The 27305-nt window shown below is 40.5% G+C and overlaps 2 protein-coding genes across 6 annotated transcripts in view; both read left to right on the top strand.

Annotated features, from left to right (window-relative positions):
- Nucleotides 1-132: 132 nt before the first annotated feature.
- On the top strand, nucleotides 133-4118 carry LOC105194626 (probable ATP-dependent RNA helicase pitchoune). The gene is made up of 10 exons (XM_011159635.3): nucleotides 133-529; nucleotides 696-761; nucleotides 918-992; nucleotides 1065-1325; nucleotides 1672-1986; nucleotides 2052-2353; nucleotides 2442-2594; nucleotides 2705-2875; nucleotides 3104-3281; nucleotides 3638-4118. The coding sequence occupies exons 1-10, from the start codon at nucleotides 439-441 to the stop codon at nucleotides 3802-3804; spliced, it is 1779 nt and encodes a 592-aa protein (XP_011157937.1). The 5' UTR covers nucleotides 133-438; the 3' UTR covers nucleotides 3805-4118.
- Nucleotides 4119-9198: 5080 nt separating this feature from the next.
- The window catches only part of LOC105198116 (protein held out wings), a 46807-nt gene continuing 28700 nt past the window's right edge, over nucleotides 9199-27305 (top strand). For 4 of the 5 annotated variants that reach the window (XR_005576009.1, XR_005576008.1, XR_005576007.1 and 1 more), the window contains exon 1: nucleotides 9199-10304. Coding sequence is in view for 1 of the 5 variants with exons in the window: in XM_039455860.1 (XP_039311794.1) it covers nucleotides 10178-10304 (127 nt within the window). In the remaining 4 variants the exon portion in view is untranslated. Of the gene's footprint in view, nucleotides 10305-10371; nucleotides 10475-27305 lie in introns of those variants that run through there. The other variant, XR_005576010.1, reaches the window with a different exon arrangement.

Raw genomic sequence — 27305 nt, 5'->3', positions numbered from 1 at the left:
AGGAGAAGGATCGTCGTGAGGAGGATCTTAATTGGATCTCGAAGGTTCGAAAGCTGCAGCCGAGACGAAGCTGGACGAAGCGACCAGCGGCGAACGGTGAGTCAATTTGTATTTGTATTCACACCTACAATTCGGTATTCGCGCCTCGTCCCAATTGCGTTCGTATAAATTACAGTCGGTACAGTGCGACAAGACAAATCGGTCATACGCGCGAAAACCAGTAGAACGGGAACGATTTAAAGTTTGTGTACGCGCGCTTAGCGTTCTTTTCGCCAGGTGTGCCAACAGTCGGGCGATGTGCTTTTCGAGGTCTAACCTCTCTAACCTCGTATCTCATGTTCGTTCATGGCTTCGATATTTCACGTGTCTTTGCGTGGTACATACGTAGGAAGTAATCAACAATTTCGTGATATCACTGTTACGATATTGTTTTAAAAGATGTCTGTGCCCGAGAAAGTGTTGATGCGAAAAATCAAGAAACGAGAAAAGACAAAATTAACAGTGCTGAAACAACGAGAGGAACAAAAAGGTAAGTGCAACACTAATTTTGAGGTTAGCTGTAGTTCTATTGAATAAGACTGTATTTAAGAAAAACGTAGCAGAATTAGTGATTTCTTAGTCTCAATTTCCTTTTTTTCCACTGTAATATATTCTTTTTGTTATTATTTTAAATAAAATGTTTATTTTTTATATAGATGCAATCAAAGAACCAAAAGAAGAAGAAACAAGTCAGCAAAACACAGAGGATAGCCTTCCAAAAAGTTTGTACAAATTATTTTAATAATTTGTTTTATAAATTATCTTAAAGAAGATATGAAATTTATTGGAAAACTAATGATAGCGTTTGCATAATTAATACACATTTTGCATTTTTATTACATAATTATTAATAGTGATTCCCATATTTTTTTTTTTAGAAAAGATAAAGTTAAAAGTGTCAAAAAGAAGTGAAAATTCTGAGGTAGCTGAACAGTCTCCGACTACTGAGAACTGTACGTACTTCTGATATGATTATATTGATAACTGAATGATATTTGATGTCATTGATGTATATTTTTATTTAGTACCTGGCACGGCTATAGGGTTTGAAGTAACAAATGATACAAACTTCTCTGTATTGAGCGAGAAAGTATGCGAGAATACACTAAAAGCGATAAAAGATATGGGTTTTACAAATATGACTGAGATACAAGCAAAATCTATTCCACCACTTTTGGAAGGGAGAGACTTGGTTGGCGCTGCTAAAACTGGATCTGGCAAAACTCTGGCCTTTTTAATTCCTGCTGTTGAATTGATTTACAAATTGAAGTTTATGCCACGCAATGGTACATAAACTCAATATATATAACCAGTTTCAGAAAAGCTTTTAAATATTTTACTTCATAAGCAACTTTTATATGAATTTGGTCTCTAATGTAAATAAGGAGTAATAATAGTTATTTAAATGTGAATATAATTTTTGTCTAATATGAAATATATAATAATATACAATTAATGTATTTTATATATATTTAATATTTTAATGATAATTTTTATCTTTAAGCATAGAGATCATTTAAAAATAGAAGTTGCTATAGAAAGTAATAAAGTTAAGAATAAATCTGTTTTATTATCTCGATTATTACAATAATCATACAAAATTAGAAATATCTAATAAATAAATATTTATAGGTACTGGTGTCATCATCATGTCTCCTACAAGAGAATTATCTATGCAGACTTTTGGAGTCTTAAAAGAATTAATGAAGTATCATTATCACACGTATGGTTTGCTGATGGGTGGCGCCAGCAGGCAAACCGAGGCTCAAAAGCTTGCAAAAGGAGTCAATATTATTGTGGCGACGCCGGGACGATTATTAGATCATTTGCAAAACACACCTGATTTCTTGTACAAGAATCTTCAATGTTTGGTCATCGACGAAGCGGATCGTATTCTAGATATTGGATACGAAGAGGAGTTGAAACAAATTATTAACATTCTTCCCAGTTAGTAACATTGCATTAAAGGAAACAAGTTTTATTTTTGTTTCTACTTGAGTTATTATTTGCAGAGCGCCGGCAAACTATGCTTTTTAGTGCAACGCAAACACAAAAGGTAGCGATGATAACAACGTTAGCCCTTAAAAAGGAACCTATATACGTGGGAGTCGACGACGACAAGGAAATGGCGACTGTAGAGGGCTTGCAACAGGGTTATGTGGCGTGTCCGAGCGAGAAAAGATTTCTACTTTTGTTCACGTTCTTAAAGAAAAACAGAAAGAAGAAGATAATGGTCTTTTTTAGTTCCTGTATGTCCGTTAAATTTCATCACGAGCTCCTAAATTATATCGATTTACCAGTAATGAGTATACATGTACGTTATTACATTTTTTTTCCTATGCTATTCAAAATTACAATATTCTTGTAAACTCTCGATTTAATGTTCATATTTTTATTGATAGGGTAAGCAAAAGCAAACGAAAAGAACTACGACTTTTTACCAATTTTGCAACGCTTCTACGGGGACTTTGCTTTGCACTGACGTGGCTGCAAGAGGTCTAGATATACCTGATGTCGATTGGATCGTGCAGTATGATCCACCAGACGATCCCAAGGTAGACTCGTATTATTTTGCTTTACTTATTTTAAAAAAAGAGATTAATACGGTAATCTCAATTGTGAATTAATAAAGATTGATTTTCAGTATTAAATGTATGACTTTCAGGAATACATCCATCGTGTTGGTCGTACCGCTCGCGGGGAGGGTAGCAGCGGTCACGCTTTGCTGATATTGCGACCAGAGGAGCTTGGCTTCCTTCGTTATCTTAAACAAGCTCGCGTACCTGTGAATGAATATGAATTCTCTTGGAATAAAATCGCCGATATACAATTACAGGTATACGCGATACATATATTAAGGTTTTTCTTTAAAATGTATTCTGAGTGTTTTTTATCAGGACCATCATTTAGACGCTTTGTGTTCAAGTCGAAACTAAGAGTCACAAAAATATATATCTTCTAGTAGAAAAATTGAAATGGGCAACTCTACCAATTTAATTAAAAACTGCTAATATTTCAGAAATAATATTGATAAAAATATTATATAAGATACCTTCTTTTTTAGCTTGAAAAATTGATATCGAAGAATTATTTCTTACATCAGTCGGCAAAGGAAGCATTTAAGAATTACGTCAGAGCATATGATTCACATCATTTGAAGCAGGTCTTCGATATAGAAACTCTGGATCTGGCGAAAGTCGCCAAATCGTTCGGATTTATCGTACCACCGGCAGTAGACTTGAGTAAGTTTTTTGATTTAATAATAAATATTATATTGTCTATATCAGAGACACATATTTTAAGTTAAAGCAAAAGTACAAATTTTCTTGGAGAAATTTACTTATAACTTTTTAAGTTTCTGTATATCTTAAAAATTTTTAGGTATATCTATTTGAATTTCTATCAAGTAACGTATGGAAAAAAAACTGATTCAATTTATATTTATTGTTCATATTTGAATTAATCAAAATCTTAATTATTGCTTTCTTGATATTAGTTTCCAAATGTAGCTTCAAGTTTTAAAACAGCACAAATACATACATATACTATATTAGTTATTCTAGTATTAAATTTATTTTTTTTCTATTTAACTCAACAGAAGTGGGAATCAGTAAGGCTTCACGACCACGGAAAAGGCTCGGTGGAGGCGGTTATGGACATTTCAAAAATATAAACGACTCGAGTTCGGCAAAGCAGCTGAAACGCACCAAGACCTTTCGCCAGATAGGCAAACGTGGGCAGGACAATCGGCAATTCAGTAGATAACAGTCATCCACGCGCACCTTATAGGCGTAGACGGCAGACAATAGCGTACGATAGCTGCGCATCATTAGAGATCAATTTAACGATATTAATACATCTCGATGTGGTAATTTGAGAACCCACAACAACAGGAGGAACAGCCCCGCCATCTTAATCACTAGATTTTACTGTATTATTGAAAATTCGTAAATAAGATAAGATGCGACACAGAGGTAAGTGCATTCAAATTGTACTTCCTGATATAAGTTGGAGTTGTAATAAACTATTATACTGTATGTGTTATGCGTAAAATTTTAGTAAATGATTACAAGTAAGGATGATTTGAATGCTTTAAACGGTATTTTTCTACGTGCTAGACTCTTGGACACAAGAACGTTGGAGTATTATCGTGTCTCGGTTGAGGCACACAGTGTTTTCAGTTTTAGGTTTAGCGGATTGGAAGTACATTCGCTTTATGTTGAGAAGTTGTCATTCTCGACTTGGTTGGCTTTTTTCCGTAATGATTCTGAATTATCCTGTCTCTGTTTTTCCCAAGTTTTTTTTATCGAATTAGTCAGAATCATGAATGCGTGCAGTTTTTTCTTCGTTCGAAGGTTCGAAAATTATAGAGGCGATCGGGACACGAGAATGGAAGAAGGATGTAACAAGAGAAAAAGTTCAAGACGAAGTAATTTATAACGCGAGACACCCACACGGTTTTCACGGTGAGGCCATGTACGGACGCGTGACGTCAACGTCACTTTTGCATTTGTCGACGTGTGCGTGCATACGTGCGTGCGTGCATGCGTGCGTACGTGCGCGTGTGTAGGCGCTGGATACACGGCATAGAAGGTAAAGTCCGTGGGAGAACACTAAAGAGGCAACGTAATCGGCGCGGTCGATCGATCGGCAATCACACCTTGAATTCGGCCTATGCGTGACCCGTTTCGCTGGCGATTTTTCGGAATTGCGGACAACAGAACACGTAATTGATCGCATAGGATTCAAGAATAGAGATGCTGTTTCATAGATCGGATCAAATTCACGGGAATTTGATTTTTCGGATATTGATAAAATCATCAATCGAGTTCCTCACTTAAATTGCAAATGTAACTTTACAAATATCAAAAATTGAATTTTAAAATTTATCTATTAACTTGCTTTGCTCTTCAAGACGTATAATTTCGATTGTGCAGAAAGTCAGTAGAAAGATTACACTCAATGGAAAAGAAGGTGGCTAAGATTTGAATCATCCGAATAATTCGAGCGTCTGGATTTGAATAATCGGATAACAGGGATTCGGATAATTAGGATATCACATTAGGATTTTATAGTACCAGCGCGAGTTTAGGATCTTTGAATTTTAGGCACTTATTTAAAAAAAACAACTTTAGATTCTGTTTTGAAGTACTGCCATAACTGGCTTGATATCGTTCCTCGTGATTAATTTTTTTTACTCCATTTTTATTTTAAATTATATTTTACTTTATCTTTATTTTATGTTCAATTAAGTTTCGCATTTTTGAAAAAATTGTATGATGCATTAGTAACCGTACTTAACGCTCAATGGCCTGTTTCAAATATATTTTTTTTAAACGCTCGCGAGTTATTTTGTATTTTTATTTTTATTTTAAAGTTTTCTTAATGAAATAGATTTTAATAAGTCTCGAGTGAAGTTTCAATCCGGATTTTTTGCGGCTGAAGGGAAAGATGAAAGGAGTAAATGCGTTTTGCTTCCTTTCCGTGCGCTCAAACATTCCGCAACCGCGTGCGCTCCCTTAAGCGGCCCGTAAAGACAAACCGGTGCTGTTGACACCATTAGCTGTCAACGGTGACTACCTCGTATTGGCATTTCCATTCGTAATCCAACCAGGCAGAAATTGCAATAGTGTTCCTCCTACGGAGAGGATCGGCCGTTTATACACCGGATCTCGTACAAAATCACGTTCTCGCGCGATGCTGGAATAAATTTTTCTATTCGAACGACGGGACGTGATCGGGATTCGCAATGATGTTCGCATTACCGTTAAACTGATTTGTTATTTATTATCTTTTCTAGCTTTCCGTTTTCAAGGCAATTTTCCTTAAAACCTTGAAATTAAGCAGGTATTCTTAGATCGCGAGAGAATATCTATTTAATTTTATTCCGACTATTATCTTGACGATTATCTTGACGCACTTAAGCGACTTTCAGCTATTATTAGAAGTAAATAAAATGACCGATATGTATGCGTCGATCTAACGTTAATTTTAACACTCTTCTCGCTAAAGTAAACGAGTATTAAAATGTTATCATTACTTTAGCCTAATGCAATCTGTACATTTTGTTAATTTGATATAAGCAATTTGTTGTATAAACATTACCGCTGTATCTCGAATAACTTTTAATTAACAAAGCTCTCAGAGCGATATCGCGATCTCGTGTGGTAAAGACGTTGAGATTAGCAAGCAGTCTTCGAGATCAACAAAGTCCTCCAAGAGGGAGAAGAAGAGGCAGAAGTAAATTCAGATTAAGCGCATCGTTATTGCACGGCACGTGCGTCGTTAATATATGAATCGGCGACTCGCGGGTATCACCTTGTACGTTCACGCCTCGGCCAGCGTGCGTATATCGCAAGCGGGTAGGTAGAGTTATTAATTATGCATTCTAAGGCACGCCGGAGCTCCGGAGATCGTAACGATGTTGCGCACCGTTGATGTAATGCACCGATCTCCTCTTGGGAGAGGCCGGCCGGTTGCGCACTCGGGATATGTTCCACACGGTCTATTTTTTTTTTCTTTTCTTTTCTTTTGTCGTTTCCTATCTCCCTGCGGACACGCGCGTTTCTCGCGAAGTCGGGAACCGTTCATGTCTTGTCAGTCGACACTTTATTCGATCACGCTAAAAGTTCATGCCTCTAGTGAAAAAATGACACGTGTTTTGACGTGATTGAAAAATATAAAAGTTTAAAAGTGTTCCACTTTCAGCATTTTTATCTAAATTTTTGTAACGATTTTTTTAATTTGTGTAGAATTTTGTAAAATTTTTTTCCATCAAAGCTGATAATTTTTGTGTAAATTTTAATACAATCAAAATGTAAAAGTTCAAAATTCAGTATAGCGGATATTTAACAATTTAACGTTTTTATATTTTAATTAAATTGTATATTATCTAATTTTTAGAGCAAGATTAAAAAATGACGTCAAAAAATTCGAAATGGCGAATGCAATATTTAAAATAAGTTTAAATTTTAATTTTTTTTTTTTTAATTATATTGTTTTTAAAATTGCAAACTACAAATTTAACTTATAAAATCCGGTAAATATTGAGTTATATTAATATGAAATTGGACTAGTTTTGAAAAAATTGCTTAAATTTTAATGAAAAAAAAATGGACACTATTATGCAATGTAAAAAATCATTTGCTTAATTTGTAATAAAGTTTCGAAAGCTTCGGATAAATTTGACATTATGCGCGACGTTACTTTCGCGTGACGATTATTCAAGTACGATTTTTATATGGAATTGATATATTTATAACAAAGTATAAATGAAATTCTCTGTTGAGGATCTTGCTGTGTCTCAATAGCAGAGAAATATACTGATGATTAGGACTCGCGGATAGACTCGAAAACTTGGACCGTACTATGTAGTTACCATATATATGTTATTTGCATCACAATTATTTTATTTTATAAGTTAAATTTGTAGTTTGCAATTTTAAAAACGATATAATTTAAAAAAAATTAAAATTTAAACTTATTTTAAATATTGCATTCGCCATTTAGAATTTTTTGACGTCATTTTGTAATCTTGCTCTAAAAATTACATAATATACAATTTAATTAAAATATGAAAACGTTAATTTTTAAATATCCGCTATACTGAATTTTGAATTTTTACATTTTGATTGTATTAAAATTTACACAAAAATTATCAGCTTTGATGGAAAAAAATTTTACAAAATTCTACACAAATTTAAAAAAAACGCTACAAAAATTTAGATAAAAATTGAAACACTTTTAAACTTTTGTATTTTTCTTGTGAAATCTCTACAAATTTTTCGAGTGAAGTTACAACACGTCAAATCACAATAACGAACTACAATATTCATTACACATTTTTCAGTAGTTTACTCTGGCGAAAAAAATTTCTATGAATTATAATTACAAAGTTCTATTAAAAATAAAAATTTGTAGCAATTATTAACTTTTTTCGTGAAAACATTTTTTCGTAAAAATAAGTGAGGCAGCAAGATCCTTCATCGCGAATCATTGCAAAACCATTTTTATCGATCCTAATCTTATTGCTGTTTTACATTTCGAGCCTCCATTTTTGGCGATTCAAAAAACTTTCAAAAAAGAATTAGACTACGTTTCTTTTCTTAAAAAAGTCCGACGCGAAGGGTTAACGAGTTTCGACACCGCGCAGCTTATATGCGCGCGCATGTCGTCGCGTGAGAGATCCGGAGCCAAGATTAAAAATTGTAATTGGAAACCCGTAGCTTGGTGTGGGGGGGAGGTGGGAAACACGCCGGAAAGGTTTTAGAGGAAGTGGTCTTCTCTAGGGAGTCTCTCGCAGGACGCTCCAGAAGTCAAAGAAAACATTTCTGATTAAGCGTAATAAATATGAATGCGCATTCCGCGAGAGGATTCGCGACCGTGAGGGATCGTATCTGAAATAAAAAATAAAAAAAAGAAAAAAAAAAGAAAAGATGGAATAATTCCCCTCACGCGCACACACGCAACGTCGCATTAAGAGAAACGGATGGTGCGTTGGCCCGTGGACGCGGGCCTGAATTATCCAACTCCGCGACACGATGGTATGGCGCTTATCTTCCTCTCCCTTTCGCTTATTCCGTTTCTCTCACTCGCGCTTGGTGCTAAGCGCGTATGCAGAGGCCGTATATGGTAGTGGGCGGTAGACGCATGGCGACGCGTAGCAGCGTGGCGAGGGGGGGAGAGGGCGGCGGAAGGGGCAGGGAAGCGCGGCGCGCGTAGCGCGCATGCGCCCGCGAGTCCGATCTTCGGCTCGGTTCGGCCGCGCTCGGCGCGAGCGCGCATGCACGGGCCACGGGCGGGTGCAATCAGTAGAGCTGAGAATTCCAAAGTGCGTGTACTTAGTCTCGAATTCCCGCGATCCGCATTCCGCTTTTAACTTGACGCGGAGCGCAAGTGAGCGAGGGAAAGAGACACATCCAGCATTATCTCCGCGCATTAATCTCTAATCCATTCTCTCTCTCTCTCTCTCCCTTTGCCGTTTCACTCGATCGTTTCTTCTTTCGCCGAAACTTCGTCGATCGTCGTTCTATTTATCTTGGGCGCTCCGTCTCTCTTTCTCACTCTCTTCTCTTACCTTCCTACGCACTCCTTCCCTCTCTCCAACCGTATCTCCTTCCCTCTCGCCTTTCCTACCCACCACCATCGCTCCCACTCTCGCCTTTCCTACCCACCACCATCGCTCCCACGTCGCTTCTCGCGATCTACGATCTACCGCGGCGCGCGCGTTTTACCAGTGGCATCGTTCCTGAAAACGCAATAGTCAACTGTGACAACACGCGAGTGTGCGAAGAGGCGCGCGCACGCGTTTCCTCGATTGGAGAAAGAGATCGGGAACCGAGGCGGTCCAGTGACCAAGTTGAGGGGGGACGAATTGTCGGAACTAATCAGGGGAAAGAGCGAAAGAGTCGTTCAAACGTTAGCCCGAGGAGAAAAGCGATCAAGCGGAAATCTTGTTCTCTGTCACGTCAGGAAAGAAAAATAGGAGCGAGAGAGACGCAAAAGAAAAACCAAAGAGAAAGATACGAACCGCGTACGCGGCAAACGAGGCGACTTTACGACTCCCTCGTCGGAGGAGTGTCGCTCGCCCTCGCGCGTTCGCTCTCCGGTTTCCCTCCCTTCCCTCTCTCCCCGCTGCCGTCCTTTCCCCTCTCTCTCCGCGCTCGAGCCACCCCCGCTTCGCTCAAGATTCCTCCACACACATACATACGCATACACACGCACACACATCATCGGTCGTAGTCATCTCGTCTCTCTCTCTCTCTCTCTTTCCTCATCTCCCCCCCACTCGTCGCCGCTGCCGCCGCCGCCTTCGCTGCGGATCCTTTTCTTTTAAACGCTCCTTCGTCAGTACGTCTCCACCCGTCCGCGCGCGCTTGATGCTCTCCCGTGACCGGAGAGAGAACAACTCCGCCGTTCTCCGTCCGTTCCGACACTGCGCCGCCGTCGCCGCCGCCGCCGCCGCCGTTGCTCCGCCGCCGCCGCCGCCGTCGCCGCAGTCATCGCAGTCGCCGCGCACCGTCGCGGTCCGCTCGCTCACTCGCTTGCCCTCTTCCTTCTTGAGTGTTGCATTAAGCGTGCCCGCGCGCGCCCAACACGCGCCAACATTCGCCATTGAAGCAGCCGAGTACAATTTGCGATGTGTGATAATACTAACACGACGACGCAGAGTATAGCGGACTACCTGTCACAGTTGCTGAAGGACCGGAAGCAGCTAGCTGCCTTCCCAAATGTCTTTATTCACGTGGAGCGGCTGCTGGACGAGGGTGAGTGACGAGTTTTCCTTCTCCAGTTTCATCTTTTCTCTCTCTCTTTCTCTATTTGTCCACTTGTTGTCCACTTGTTTTTTTTTGTTCATCTTTGGCGTGCGTGTTTCCTCGTCGCGTCACGCTCGCCGCGGAGATGGTCATTCCGGGACGAGCGGGAAAGGTCGAAGGTAAGGTTTCCGGGAAGTCTAGAAATAAATGTTCGCCGCGCGCGCTGTGCGAGATGTGCTGCGAGCCCTCGGCCCCCTCGAATCTGATGATCGCGGACCCGCGCGCCGTCGCCGCAGCCGGTCGCGAAACGCGAGATATTTCGCGACGCGCCATTTTGCGCACTTGCGCGCCTCCCGAATGCGCTTGACAACATGAATTTTTCATCGTGACGTAACACGGGGATCGCGTGTTTCATTGCTCGCGGTGTAGCGCGCGTCTCCCCGCTCCGCACCCCCCCCGCTCGCCCATCTGGACCGACCGATCTCGTTCATCGCGCGTTTCAGCTACTTCGTGCTTTTCAATTCGTCGTCGGTTTTGAAATTTCGTCCATTGGCCCGTAAATATCGCTATCAGCGAATTCCTGCGGCTGTGAATAAGACGTGTACAGGGTGTCGCGAAAAGTTTGACTTTCGAGGCGAGAGAGCGAGCGGGCGAGCTTCGATTCCGCTCCCGGGTCTGACAGTGAGATAAGAGAGATTTCAAACGTTTCTCTATTCCTTTGGCGAAGATACGTCGTCGAACCTCGTTCTTTTGCATTTTCGTACGCTTTCGTCAATGCGCTCGGACGAAAAAAGAGCGGATATCGCCGGCGACGCCGGCGTTTCTCGTGTCAGTGATAAGAGCACGCGCTCTTCGAGGCGATACACCCTCAAGCGATGTATCACTCTCTAATGTCCAACAACGTAGATTATCTTTCGTCTCGGTTTAACTTACTCTCTTTATCTTTTTCTAATTTTTAAAACTAGAAAAGGATAAAGAGTAAATCGAACCGAGATCAAAGTTTATTTACATCGATGGAAATGGGCAATCTCGTAGAGTGAAAAAACAGTCAGAAAATTGCACATGCTTAATTTTTCTGGAGGAGTAAATTTTCACTCTTTATTAAACAAATCGCCCGGAAAATTGCACAGGCTCGATTTTCACTTTTTTAAAGTTTACTCTGCAAGATTTAAAGTGCACTCATTTGCTCCATCTCAATGATAAAAATTGTTATTTTTTATTTATTTGCCAAAAGAAGAAAAGAAAATTCTCTTTGACGAGAATTCTGCAATGCTCTGAAAAAAAACTGACTAATTTTGTGCAATTGATAGAGTAAATTATTACCTAAATTGAAAGTGTCAATAGAAAATTTGAATATTTCCAGGAGGTATTGTCAACAAAACTTGGAATTTTTCAGAGGATTTAGTTTTTATTCTTGAAAATTATGAATTTTCAGGAGGTCTTTATTGATACTCGGGATGAAATTTTTGCAATTTTACTTTTAAATTTAATTTCTGTCTCTTATGCTTAAATTATTTCTTATGCTTCCTCCAGTGATGTAAACTAAATCCATGTATTTCTTTCTAATTCAATCTTCAATTTAATATTCAAATCTCAAGTGGCTTTGCTTTTGTGATTGCGTGATTGAAGAATATTAAGAAGCACGTGTAACGGAATAAATTTATTTTAAAGCTACATAAAAAAAATTCTCTAATCTTACCTGAAATTTTGATTAAAGTTCCCAAAAAATCCGGGAATTCTCCGGGAATTTATTTACAAAATTTAAATGTACATCCTGCCTTTAAAGTGCAAAATTTTTTTTTGTCTCTAGTTACGTCGTTGTCGTAGCCAATGTAGCGATACAATCAAGCGCACATTGCTGATCGACCGCATTCCCGGTTCGCGAGCGCGTGTATCGCGAAAAAGCGATACTCTCCCTCCTTCCCCCTCGCCTCTGCGCGTTGTTGCACCGTTCGAGCGCGCGCGATCGCGATTTCGGTGCCTGAAAAAAATGCGCCGCACTGCGCATTGAGATGTGAAACACCCCGTGGCACAGGTGTCGCGTGTACGTACCACCCGCGTGTGTACCACCTTATCCGCTCCTTTCGCTATCGCGCGGCGCGTGTGTGTCACGTGGCCGGCGCGGCGACGGCATGCTCGTCCGAGAATCACAACGGGGGCCTCGTTGATTCGATCGATCCGTTCCCTGGATATAAACGATCGTCGGCGGGCGACGAGAAAATTTATTCTTTGCAGCCGATCTCGTACCTCTTTCTCGTTCTCCCTCCCTCTTTTTCTCCTCCCGACGTTACGCATTTATTACATTTATTTTAAGCGCGGAAAGAGGAGCTCGCAGAAAAAACTGTTTAATGATAATAATAATCGAGCCTCGATAATTATTGAGCTTTTGTGAAATTATTTCAATTAAATGCTCGATTAATGTAACCAAATATTTAGTAATATTTAGTAACCGTTTGGTTATTACTGCTATTAATAATTGTTAAATAACGATTAAAATTAGTTTAGGACTTTCGAATTTTAAAATAATTAGTGATTGGAAATTAGGCTAATGAGAGTTAGTATTCATTTTTAAAATTACAAACGAGCGTTTCGACCCGCTTTGGAGTCATCTTCAGCGTAACAAAAAAAAAAATTTAAGAATGAATAAACAATTTGTCTAATGTTAATACCTGTGATTGCGCACTTTTACCCACACTGACTCTCATTAGCCTAATCACCAATTGTTTTTAATTGTTAAATATTACTAAATAATTAGTTATATCAATGAAATATTTAATTGAAATTATTTCACCAAAGCTTGATTATTATTACTAAACTTTTCTTGAGTGCACAGAAACAATACATCAACGAAATGATATTGCATTGTTTTACACGAAGAAAAAAAAAACAGTTTTGCTAAAGCATTAAAAATTTTAGTTTGTTACAGATACTGAAAATAATTTTGTCAAATCATTAAAATAATTACGATGCTCAAGTTGATTGCTAAAAATGTCAAATCTTTTTGCAGCATCGCTCATCACAATTACTTTTAAATTATTTTCAGATTTGTGTCAAGCTAAATTTTTACTTTAGCAAAATCGTTCTGTTTGTGTTCTCTAAATTCTGTAATGGCAAATCACTCGAAAAATTGCACGGGCTCAATTTTCACCCTTTCAAAGTGACGTTTCACTTTACGAGATTAAAATAGTATTAACAGAATGATTATCATAAGCTTTAAAGCTTACAGACGAAAGTCAGTGTCTTCAAACTGTAAATTGTATTAAATTGTACCTCTCGAGAGATCGTACCATTCGAGACACAAAACGACCGATTCGATCTCGATGAAGCGTACGTTTCCTCCATGCCAATCTTCGGTTGACAGCGGAGGAAAGAAATCACGACGCGAAATAACAATACGTCAGGAGTTCCTCGGCGTGTCGTATGTCAAATCTGCGAACGATTTCGAACGATTCACTTCTACGAGTTCAACGTCGAAAAAAAAAAAAACGCGTGGCAGCTTGATCGCGCGTAAAATGTGTAAACCAAATACGCGTGAGCATTCCGCGTAAAGTCGGGCCTTTATTTTTAGCAAACTAGCGCCGTTTGCGATTATCGTTAACTAATTCGAAACAGCTTGCAGTTAGTCGCGCGCGTTATCGTACGATTACTGCGGTAGGCGGGCAACTGACATTTATGACGACAATGGTGACGAGGGTTAACATTTTTTTCTCTATCTATCTTCCATCATATTACACTCGCGCTGATTGTCGCGCGTAAATAACAAGGAAAATATGGAGGATCCGTTTGTCGCAGTCAGAGATATTTGACAACCGAACTAACGTGCTGTATGTTTATCGTTTTCTCTTTTTCTGTTTATTGTTCCCCGGCGAAACGCGTAGTGCCTTCGACTTATGTAAATTATGCGACGCACTTGTAGATTCTCGGTTCTTATACTGAAATAAAACTTGTCGAAAAATTAAAATATTTAGTCGAACGTGAGGAAACAAAATTTCTTCACGTTAACAAATTGCGTCTATTCAGGATTACAAATTCTTTCAAAAGATTTTACATTCTTGTTTCCATATGAAACAACGAATTGTTGATTTGACACTAATTTTTTTCTGTGCACGTTCAGCTAAATATTGAGTTGGTTAGTTAAATCTTGATTATTTAAAAACGTGAACAGTCGACGTAAATGAACTGTACCTTTTTGTTATAATTAAATAATTGTTGACTCAACAGCGAATCAAATTTTCTCTCATATTTGTTTTATTAACTTCTCGATTCTTTTTTCTTAACTCATTTTCTATCCGTTGCAACATTTTATTTGATTGCCCGTAAAAATCTTCGACGATTCCCCGCGAGGCTGTCTACGTCGCGCGCGACATTCAAGTCCGCGAATTGTCCGCGCACGTCTGTGTTTGGAATCGATTTCAATCGGCGAAACGATACGGCACAAGTGAAAGGAACGCGTGAACGGTGCACGGTAAATATTTATTTATACGCTCTCGTTGTACCGTTTGGCGGCAGCACTCGTCGCGCGTGTGTTACGCTCGCGTTTCGCACGCCGCCGGTGGTTGATGATGTTGCTCGCTGCCGCCGCCGCCGGCCCGAAATCGGCAAGATTAGAGCGCGGTTCGCCGTTCACAATGTGGCTTGAACGCGCGTATATACGCGGGAGAGACGCTGACCTCGCTGTAGCGCCGTCGAACCGCTTCGTTGGCCACTCTCGATATATCCCTCCCCCCCGTCCCCTTCGTCGTCCCGCTGCCCGATCTCCCTCTCGACAACCCGATACCACCGTTCACCGCAGATCTCCGATCCGTTCTCAGAGCAGAATAGGCCCGGCACGTAAATGCCCGATTCGCAAGGAAATTAACTTTCGAGGTGCGCGCGCGCGTTCTGAGACCTTTTTCTTCTCTCTCTCTCTTTCTTATTTTTTCTCTTCTCTTTTAACCGCACGTGTGTCGTGCACGCGTGCGCACCTGTCCTAACGAGGCTGGTGCGCGCTTCCGCGGGCGAAACCGGCGCTTACGTTCGACAAAATTGGCATTCCGTCGTGGGGAATCGCGCGCGGCCACCGTCAGCGTCGTCCTCCGTCGTCGCCGCCGCCGCCGCCGCCGCTTTGATGTCTGTAATTTGCCGCGCGCCGCCCCTTCGTCTGCAACAACTGTCGTTACCTGGAATTGACTCTTCGTGACTCTCTCCCTTCGTCCATCCGGGAAGATACGGATTTCTTGCAAATTTACGCAAATCCGCGTCGCTCCGGCGATCAATTCTTCCAATCGAAGAAGAGATTCAACGAGAGAAACGGTGCCGGCGACTCGAATAAATTTATTGCCGCCTGCGCCCACTTTCCTGCCTTCCCCTCTCCCCTCGCTCGCGGCGAGTCCCCGATTTCCGATCGACGTCCGATTTATCGCGTCGTGTAGCGCGCGAATCACACTCGCGAAGGTGCGGATCGCCCGAGGACGCGTTCGCCTTTGGAAAGTCGGGAGAAAGCTGTATCCGCTCATTTCGTTTTACGCGCTGTGGAAAGCAACGTCCTGCTGCCGCTGCATCGCGCGCTTCAACGGGAGGACACTTGATATTCACGGCGTGCGCCCCGGGAACATCGCGAACCCACGTCGCGCACAAAAGGAAGACGACCCACGTTTCCCCTCGCGAGCAGCCAAGTTCTTTGCGAATGTATAAACGGAACTGGGAAAGAATATATTTCTTTCCTCTCGCGGAATTCAATTATTCCGTCGATTTTACACGCGGTACTCTCCGCTCGCTCCAACATCCTTTCGTATTATCCGCTTGGAAAAAAAGATATTTGACCATTTTCAATCTGCCGAAAAGATAGACGTCAAGTCGGAACTGTAGAATACATAAATGAGGCAAGAGAATCTCCCTCGCGCAGGTTTAAAGATGTCTTTTATTGTTTCCCGAGCTACCGTGAGAACTATTGTTTCGAAGCGAGTGGCCGGATTCCCGGCTATTTCTTCGTTTTAAGCAAATCCTTCTACCTTATTCGACAACTGCGTTGCACGATAGCATCAACCGGTATCAACTGGTTTTTATGCCCCGAGGAAACTCGGAACATGAAACGCGCACTTCCAGAAAGAAACATCGCCGTTACTTCTCCCGTTTATTTTCGATTTTCGTTCTTTCTTCGTCGCCATTCGTATATACACGGGCATACTTTTCTCAAAATCGTCTTCGAAGGTTCGTTGAGATTTCCACTGGCCACATCCCCCTTCGTTTGCGAGAAACCCGAGGCTAATTCGTTGCGCAATACCTGCTCGACGATACCTGTTAGCTCACTCGTGCTTGTAATGAGCCCTCACTGCAACCAAGGAATTTGACTTGTCCCGTATTAGGTGAGGCCGAGGGCAATAATTTACCGTAATCATCTCTTCTTTCGAAGTACTCATTGAATGGGGTTTAAAGGTCTCGTTTATCTTTGAAGTATACCTCGTATACATGACATATAGGTCTGCACTCGGAGAAAAATCATGTTTAAATTGATGAAATCATTTCTTCGACTTGGTCTTCTTTTAAGCTCAAGCGAAAATACCTTTGCGGAAAATAAAAACTCATTCGATTTCAACAAATGACGTTATTAGCCTTTGTAAAAGTAAATACATTTGTCCAAATTATTTATTTAATTCAACGGAAGTATTGACATAAATGTAAGAAGTAATTTAGTTGTTCTGATTTTAAAAAAATTCTTTTATTTAAAGAAAAGTTTGCGCGTTCCACAGCCAAACTTTCTTTAGTTCTAGTAAAAGGAATAACCAAAACATTTCTTTAAATCAAAGAAACTTTTCTTTAACCATATAGCAGTGCACAAATTTTTTTTAATCAAACAAATACTTTTTTACTCAAAAAAATCTTTCTAGATGCGCGAGACTTAGGAGGCGGATGGAAATCAAGTGAAATTAAGCGATGTTTACGCAATATAAATCGAAAAATTAATTTTATTAGATAGAAGCGATTTTATATTTCGAATAATACAGATGCATTTTTTGCATAGATTTATATATGATTTTCTTTTCATAGAAATTAGTTTTTTTTTTAATTAACGAAGTAAGAAATGCCGATAAGAGTCAACACAGGATAGTCGTGTGTATGTATAAATTTATGAAATCCAGAAAGACAAACGTTTCGACCCTAGTTTTAGGTCATCCTTCTCAGTGTCGGAAGAGTTGAATTACGTATTACAATGGTACCTTTGTAATATGTAATTTAAATTATGTGTATTACAAAGGTTACCTTTGTAATATGTAATTTAACTCTTCCGACAGTGAGGATGACCTAAAATTATGGTTTTAGGTCGAAACGTTTGTCTTTCTGGATTTAATAAATTTATATACATACGATCATCCTATGTACGCTTTTATTGGCATTTTTTACTTTGTTTACCTTAGTCTTCAAAGCTTTAATTAAGTTATTAGTTCTTTTTTTATTATTTTACGTATATAAACGTATTTGTTTAGAGAGTTTTTAAATACTGATTACATTAAATTTAATAGACATTTCAGCAAGAATAGCGATAAAAACTGTACTATGGTAAAATTGAAAAGTAAAAATTGTCTAACGAATGATGTGTGTGAGTAATTGTCCAATTAACCCTTTATGAACTGTCGGGACTTCAAAGTCCCACCGAGTTCTATAATATCTCCGAGTTCTGGCCCCTTAATCTACATTTTTTCTTTTCTCTCGAAAATGACAATTAATCTATCGATAAATAAAATCGAAGCGATGCGAAGATTTCTTGTTCAACGAATACGCTAAATACATTTATAAATATTTTTCACAAATAAATTTACAACAAATAAGTTTAGAAGCGTCGAACAAAACTTGATAAATTCAATTACAAATTAATTATCCATCACGATTTATGCGATTGACTTTTTTTTTTATTTGTCACGTTCTAATCTCGTTCTTTTTTTCCGGGAAGTGGTTGAGAGGCACTGGTCTGGCCGCATGTGCTCGTCCGGGCATCTATGGGTTTTTACATTTGTTGTACAGGCGGCGTGTAGATAGACGGAGAGCAAGCACACGGGAGCTTGCTTGCCCTCCCGTAATGATCCTTCGCGTTATAGCGATGCATTCGAGAGGGCGGCTGGCGCGTTCAAGCGCGCTCTATTTCCACCGGAGAGTGTGTAACGAGTTCTCTCGGTGACCTAGTGGCGCGAATAGAACTCGTCGCCAAGTGCGCGCGTCGTCCTTTCGAAATTGTCCGGTCGAAACTTGGATACCTGACCGACGCTCGTCGTCGCGGCGTCGGTCGTCGTCACGCCGGGTGGTGCGTGCTCGATTTCGAGCCAGTAGGTCGACGTGACTAATCGCCGCAACCTTCGAGAGAGACGTTTCGGCACGACGCGTCTCTCGTTAAAGGAATCCACCGTCCCATATGCCCCCTTCTTTCAACGAAAAGAAGAAAAGCTGCCGAAACCCCGAAGTGGCTCTGTCGACCTGAAAAGAGCCGAGCTTCCGGTCAAATCTGACCTTTCGAGCGCGAAAAGCGAATTTGTGCACTTGTTATCTCTCTCGAGGATAATGAAGCGTGATCGTTAACTGGATCGTTGACAAGTACATTTCTTACATATGTCCGGACCGATTAATATTCGCGTGTAAAGGTCTAATTTACATTGGGAACGCGAGGCAAATAATTTCAAGCTCGAAAGCTTGACGGCACACTCGCGAGTGGCCGGCGTTGAAAGGATAGAGAGAACGTGCTTCTTGCAAGTGCACTCGTAAATATACGCAATCGTGACACCGCTAACGTTTCTAGTCACTAATTGCCGTCCCCGTATAGTTACACCGGGCGACTCCTTATGGGAAAAGGCAACCAAGCGCGAGCGGGACAGCGCGACGTTAATGACGGACATTACCGACCGTGGCGGCAATAAAGCTTGGCTCAATTAACCGCGCTGTAAAAGGTACCGCGGGAAGCGTCATTAAAGAAAAAAACCAATTGGATTTCTAATAATATTCCGGCCATGGCGTTTCCGATTCATCAGAATATCTCTAGACGGTCTGCTTTACCTTCTTGATCTCTCGCTAACATTATGACCCATACAGCACGGAAAGTATCGAAAAATATTGCTGCAACTACTAACATATTACTAAAACATCGTAGCAATATTTTTGCTATTCTGTGCTGTATAGAGAGAATTATTCAAGGATTAACGAGGATTTGCCTTTATGTAATCCATCAGTTGGATCTTTCCGCAGTCGCGCACGATTGAAAAAATTGGCAGACTGTTCTACACTAAGGAAAAAAAATTACTGAATATTTATTCATTTACGGTTCATAAATATTTGTTCAATAAAAAGTGATATTTAAATTACATTGGTGATTTTTGTACTAACCAAATATTTATTTATATGTAGTAAATATTTCATTGTGCAACCATTCAAACAAATGTTTATTAAAATTTAGTAATTTTTTTCTTCAGTGTAGTGAAACTGTTACGGACCGACTTCAATGTTAACGATGAGGACCCTAGCAGCACAAGATATCGTACGAATATTCTCAGAATATTCATAATATCGTACGAATATTCTCAGAATATTCACAATATCGTACGAATATTCGTACAATATCACAATATCGTACATTCGATATCATGATATTGGTATGATATCATATGCTATTAAGGAAATCTTGTTCGTACTCCGGTTCGAACAGTACCGGCCGATCGCGTTCGAAGCCATTGCTAACCGGACTCGGTCTTCGACCCCCTTCTCTCTTCTATTACCGCGCACCCTCTTCTCTCCTTGCACCTCTCGTCCTTGCTCGCCCCTCCCTGTATCTTCATCGCGCCGTGGCGGCCGCATTCCTTCTCTCGAACGGTGAAGCCGTGCCGGGAACTTCGACTTGCCTTGCCTCGCCTCGCCACGCAACGGCTCGCCTCAACTCGACTCGACTCGACTTGACTCGGTTCGACTCGACTCGACTCGCTTCGCTTCGTTTCGTTTCGTTTCGTTTTGCCTCGCCTCGCCTCGCCTCTCGAGAGTCCGCGCGGATCCCGAGAGGATTGTAACTCGTACTCGTTTAGCTCCGGACTCGTGTCGATTCTCGATGAATCGAGAGGTGATAACCAGGTTGGCCGGCGTCGCGCCATTGATCAAATCGCATCGGGGATTCCCGATATATTTGAACGCGCACAGGCCGTTTTAGAATCATCAGATTTTAGCTTCATTGGCCAATCTAGAGACAATCTTGCAGCCAACAATTGTTGCGAGCGAATGATCGCGTTTACTGAATTTTTACATTGTATCGTATGTTTAATAACTGCAAGCATGAAATTTCAATTTTGTCGAAGCAAAATCTGCTTGAAATCAATTGGAGAACACAATTTTGGAAATTATTCCTTTTTCAAGCTTCTAGTTGTTAAGAGAACTCCTTATCTTATATCGTCGCTATTTACTCGAAAATTGTAGGCACGCGATATTCTCATCAAGGAGGAGTCACTTGAACACATATCAGCTGAAAAACAGTGGTAAAAAGATGAAATGTCAATATACATTACATCGGTATTTCTTGATTTATGCGTGAGACACATTAGGGAATTATCTAATGAAGCAATGTAAAAATCCGAGATCTTATCTCGATTTTTTATCATTGGGTACACACGAGAGACAGGTATAGAGTCGCCAGATACGACATTTATCTTACGACGAGTATTCGCAATCGAGTTAATTAATGTCCGGTGAGAAGACCTCACAAGCGTCGGTATCGCATCGCGAAGCCGGCGGCTCGACGTGGCCAACGCGCGGTGCATTCGTGACTGCAATAAAAATTTACACTTGCGGTATCGTTTGCGAAGGATCGAGGCAAAGGTTACGCTCGACGTCGTTGTCGTTGTTGTCGCGACGAGTCGCGCTAGGCTGCGATCGACGGATCGCGGGGTGCTGCGTCGTGCCACACCCAAGATCGCGCCTTTTTCGCGCGAAGGTCTGTGAGACACGAATGACGAGACGCGACGTTCGAGACGCACCGGACTTCAACAATGCCACACGTTTATTTTCAATGTCGTCCGGCGCGTAATACGTTGAGAACGCGAATCGCAGGTAAATTATACGCAGTCGCACCGTGAAATCGTATCCTGGTTTAATTATTGTCATACGGTAACCACATATTTCGTTGCCATAGGCGCGACATGTGTCCGAGACCGAGCCCGAGCCGCCTACAGCTCATTGCATAACTAAACCGCGTAGTCGTGTCGAATAGGTGGGTTGAGAACTCGAGAGAACGAAGCGGGCCGACCATTATTTATAACGTTCGGTAAAAGTAACGAACGCCGTCTCTTTTACACGGATTTTGCACTCGTGTCATGAGAGACGAAATAGATCCCGCCTCTCTCTGTCGTACACGACAGAAATATTGTAGAAACATTGCACAACGCATTCATAAAAAAAAGCATTGCAAACGCATTCATAAAATTCAACTTAAATAAAAGACACATGTCTTTTTACATTTTGTTGTGAGGAATTTGATTGACATTGTATACTTGTATTTGTTACAATAAAAATTGACTATATTTCTATCATTTACCTTTACGGGATATAGGTATCTTTTAAAAGTTAATAGAATTACAATACACATTGTAAAGTTATTTTGCGCCTACTGATAAAAGTTATGTTTAAATTGATAAAATCATTTTTTTAACTTGGTTTTATTAAGTTGAAAAGTGAAAGTACGCGTGCGTGCGTGCGTGCGTGCGTGCGCGTGTGTGTGTGTTTACGAAAAGTAAAAAAATGTATTTGATTTCTTGAAATAACGTTATTAAAGTAAACAAATTATTTGTTTAATTTCAACAAGTAATTTTTTAATTCTAAGAAAGTACAGAAATAATTTAGTTGTTTTGGTTTTAAAAATATATTTTATTTAAAAAAAGATTTGCGTTGCACACACAACCAAACTTGTTTCTTTAATTCTAATAAAAGCAACAATCCAAAAATTTTCGTCAAATCAAAGAAACTTCTCTACAATCGTGTAATAATACACAAATTACTTTGATTTAAACAAATGTGTTTTTTACTCGAAGAAACTTTTCTTTGAGTGTAAGAATGTACATATAGAAACCTGCAGAGACATTATTATTTCAAGTAGCGAAATAGAAAAAAATTTTAATTTTTATCCGTACATTTTTCCATGACGAGATGGAAAATGCGCAGCGTTTCAAGTTACGTGGTTAGAAAAAGGTGGAAAATATGCTATGTCAAGTTACGAGGTGATTTTCTAGTTCGCGTGCACGCGCGACACCGTTGGTCTATGGACCGTACTGAAAACGTATGGATAAACAATTTCGCTCTCGCGACGTGCGCGAGCGAGACGTGCAGCAGGTCGCTGCATCTGAAGAACGCGGCCTCCTATGACCGTAAAAAAAAGAGGAAGAAAAAGGAATTCTATCCTCACAGTTGCCAAGGAACTTTCGTAACTCTGCCTTGTTGGGGTATTGCCCGACGAGAATTCGCGTCTTACTCTTCGCAACTGACGATAGCGTCCTTTTTCTTCTTCCCCTTTTCCTTCGGTTAACCCGCTAATTAAAGATGTTTTGTCTATACGATACCGAAATTAATCAACTGAAGTTATCTTACGTTTATTCTATAATAACCAATGACAAAAAAGTTTGGTCGAATTTTGACACTGAAATTAGTTACAAAGAAGAAAACAAAAAATTTGATTTATAATTATGTTGCCGCAAAGAATTGTTGTAGCAAACACTTGCTGCAGTTTTAAATAAATAACTTTGAAACGAGTAAGTAGATCAAAATGAATTTTTGCACGAATATTTGTTAGAGTTTTATTAGTGAATGTAAAAATTTGGATTCGAATTGTAACGCTACATTCTCATCAAATAAGTATTACAAAAGGCGATTTTAGATAAGAATTAAAAGTAAACAAAAAATTTAAGTAACTTTAAAACCAATAAGAGAATTGTGCTTAAATTTTATACAGACCCTCAAATATAACAATATGACAATTCAGTAGTGTTTTGAAATACGGCACATCCTTAAGCTTTGTTAAGGAGAATGAAACGGGAAGGTTGTTGCCTCTATTTTGCCTAACGTCGCGACTCATCGTGCTGCGAATGACGCAGGACAAGGCAATTATTTATCAAGTATACTTAGCACTAAGTATTTATAATTTAATTCGTTAGGTGCGTAAGTACGGGATGATGAGCGATTGGATTAGCGTGCCGAGATGCCTGCGTCCACCGCGAGAGAATCACGGGCGAGATTCTCATCCGGAAGGATCGCGGTCGGCAACCCAATATTTGCGCCTCAACCGAAATAACGCGTTTCGGATCCATCGCGAATATAGGCCCCGTTTCCGTGCCAAACGCGTCGCGTATTCGTAATCCGGGCATCGCTGGTGCCCGCGAATCCCTCCAAACGGAAGCCGCGATTATTTCTGAAATGTGGAGGCGTGCCTTCAGAAACGCGCGAGCTCACTGTTTACTACCGACCACCAACTGGAATAAGCTTACACGGGAGGAAGAATTTCGCAGTCGCACGACGAAACTGTAGCTGCTATCGTTCCGTCGTACACATCCGACACGAAAATGATGAAAACGCAATTGAATTTTGTTCCCTCTCTCTCTTTCTTTCTCTCTCTGCCATAATTGTTTATTTTTATTATTGCAGCAAAATCTATTTTAAAAATTGTAGTCTATTTTATTGAAAAATCTGGCCAAGCACACAGTTTGCTTGTAGAAGTCTGCCATTGAGCCGAAATAACTTACTCTTAACGCGTTTGTTACAAAATTATTTGAAGATTCAGCAAAATTATTTAAAAAAAAATACAAGTATTCTTTTTTGTATAATATAATTAGTGATATTGATGATGATGATAAAAAAAATTGTTTATTTTAAGAATTAAGACGTAACGAAAGGTACATTGTCTTCGCACTGAAGAGTTTGATAATAGCTAATAAATGTTGAATAAAATAATACCAATTAAATATTCGATTAATATGAAATCATTTTAATTTTTTGAAATATTTATCATGAAACAGCTCATACTATATTATTGTATTTAGTTATACTTGTTAAATATTAAAAGAGTAAAATTATGTTTAGTTAAATTAATTAACCGAATATGTAATTGGCAATATTTGTTACAACATTTGGTAGCTACTACCAGACTCCTTTTGCAGAGATTGAGACAAGCATCCGAGATTTAAAGTTGTTTGTCCGAATTTTACAAGTACGGTACATCTCAAGACAGGTAGATATCCGGTAGAAAGAGAGAAAGCAGAGGCAAAGGAGCAAAGTGTTTTCAGTCGAGGGTCGAGTCTGGACTCCGGAGGCTCGCAGAATGCGATCGAGAGCCGGAATCTCGACGGGCCTCGTACCCGGAGAGAAAGAGAAAGAGAGGCAGCAACTCTGGCGGTCATTGAGAACGACTCGGGGCTTTTTTCGGCATCGACTCTCTTTCCGTAAGTGTCTCCTCTTCTCTCCTCTCTTCGAAGAAAGCGTCTCCCTCGTGATCGCAGGCAACGGCGTTTCTCCGCTTCTAAATAAGGAAATGCCTACGCTTCTCCTCCGCCTCCGTTGTTGTCGTCGTCGTCGTCGTCGTCGTCGTCGTCGTCGTCTTCGTCGATTGTCGCTCCTCACACACGCAAAAAAATGCGCGCGCGCGCGGACACGCATGCACACACGTGCGCCTCTTAACCCATTTAATCCTCCAGTTCCATTTTTGGAGCGGTGAACGTGATTGACCAATGGAAGTGGGAAAAGCTGAGAGTGTTGTTACATCTCGGTCGTTTGGCGTTTTGTCGAATGTCGAGTGCTCGATGATTGTGAAAATTACCCTCTTCCGTGACCAAAGTCTTCATTTATGTATGAAATAAAAAAAAAGAGAGAAAGAAACCTGCACGTGTTTCTACATAGCTGTACTTCACAAGAGAACGGTCTTTTAACGATATTCCCGAAGCGTGTGAAGCTCCGGAAACTCGCTCCCTCTCTCTCTCTCTCTCTCTTGCTCTCTCTTTTTCGCTCGTCCGCGACGCGAATTTTAAACTCGTCGGCGATCCGCGAGCCGCGCATTTCCAGACGCGGTAAAACTGAACTCGAGATACCTCCTCTCTCTCTCTGTCTTTCTCTCTCTTTCTGGAAAGAGGAACAGGGAGAGGGAGAAAACACGTCCTATGCAACGCACGCGGTCTTTAACTCGGACCCTTAAGGGCCCGGCTAGCGGGGCCGATGACCGAACCGGATCGGACCCGAAGCGGAGCAGAGCGGAGCGGAGCGATGCGACGCGCGGCGCGGCGCGGCGCGGCGCGGCGCGGGTTCGTTCGCATTCGCGGCAACGAGCGGCCGCGCGTGCCTCCGCGAGAACTCCTCTGCATGCTGCAGCTGTTGCCACAGCGCATTCTCCGTTGCATTCTCGCGTTACGGTAAGGCAGACCGGGCCAAGTGCAAAAACACGCTGAGGTCTCGCTGGACGTGTTTACGCTAGCGTGAATTCGGGTGCAGACGACTTTAAATCGCGGTTACTCGGGGTCGGAAATAGTTTCTGGACGGTCTATAAGTAGAAATATAATTGACTTCGTCCACTTATATTTGTCGTTCTGTTTAGCCTTCTGAATTAATCAAAACCGGCCTGCCGTTTGCCCCAGTTTACGTTCCGTTTCTCAGTCGTCTGGAGTTTCGAAATGGCTCATGCTAATTTCTATATTGGATAAGATAACTTTCGAAGCGACCATTTCGTCGCAATCGTTAATCAGCTTCTACATTCGTGAAAACGTAAAACGTAGCGGCAAAACTACATTAACGTTTATAGCGGATCCTGCATCTCTTTTTTTTTTTTTTTTTTTAACTATTTTGAAACTATTTTCTCGTTCTCCATCTACATGTTTAAGGATCCTCGAAATTCGCGACACGTGAAACAGTATTTATTAGCACATCAATATTTCATGTCCCGAACCGCTATTCCTCTCCATTTAGCTTCCACGTATCGTTGCAACATCGCTAAACGCCTATCCATCGCGAGTCTTCTCGCGTGCTTCGTGCACTTTTCTCCGCCTCTCCCTTCACCTCTTCGTTTTCCCTTCGGTCTTCATAACTGTCATTTCTCGCGTTGCATCTTCCTTTCGCCTCGTTAACCTTTCCAAGACACAATCCTCGCTGCTTAGGACTTATGGAAGGGCACGACCGTTCGATTACGACCGTAACGAGTTTGTGACATGTTTATTATTTAAATTATTGCAATCAAATCGTTTCGGTTGCCATTTATCGACGTCTCTTTGTTCTCCCTTAGAAAGAAAAATGCTCGTTTCTTAAAACATTAATTAAACTAATTGAATGGAAAAAGCCAATGTCCCGGATTGCCTTTTGAATCTTCTTTTCCTTGGATTCTTCTTGCACGGTAACTAATCATGCGAACACGTTGGGGGGAAATCGTGAGTTGGGTATTTCGAAGTTTTTTAGTCGGAAAAGCGGGTTGTCGCGTAACGTGTAACCGGTATCGTAGCTTCCTGTCGTCAACGGATACATGTGGCATTTTTTACTTTTGGCAAAAAAAAGGTTGCACGTGGTAATCCGATAATCCTTCCTGAGCACCTGGCGCGACGCTCGAAATCGCACGAATCAACGAATTATCTTTGCGCGATGAACGGCTTATTATCGGCGAGACATATTGTCGAGCGAATTAAGAATGTGCCGTATCTCAAAACATTACCAAAAATTAAAAAAAAAAAAAAAGAATATTCCAATATTGCGTATCTGTGTAAACTTTCAGCACAATTCATTTATCGATTTAAAGGTATTTAATTTTTTATTTGCTTTTAATTCTTATGTAAAATCGCGTTTTTGCAGTATTTATTTACAAATTTGATGGAGAAGTAGCACTGCCAATTAAATCAAAATTTTTACATGTACTAGTAAAACTAATAAATATTCCTACAAAAATTTATTTAGATCCACTTATCTGTTTGAAAAATTATTTATTTAAAAATTGCAGCAAAATATAGTGATGTACAATATAAAAACTATTGGAAATCAAATTTTTTATTGTGTTCTTTA

This window comes from Solenopsis invicta, chromosome 12 (assembly GCF_016802725.1).
Source record: "Solenopsis invicta isolate M01_SB chromosome 12, UNIL_Sinv_3.0, whole genome shotgun sequence".
NCBI classification, from domain to species: domain Eukaryota; kingdom Metazoa; phylum Arthropoda; class Insecta; order Hymenoptera; family Formicidae; genus Solenopsis; species Solenopsis invicta.
This window is presented reverse-complemented; position numbering and strand designations above follow the sequence as displayed.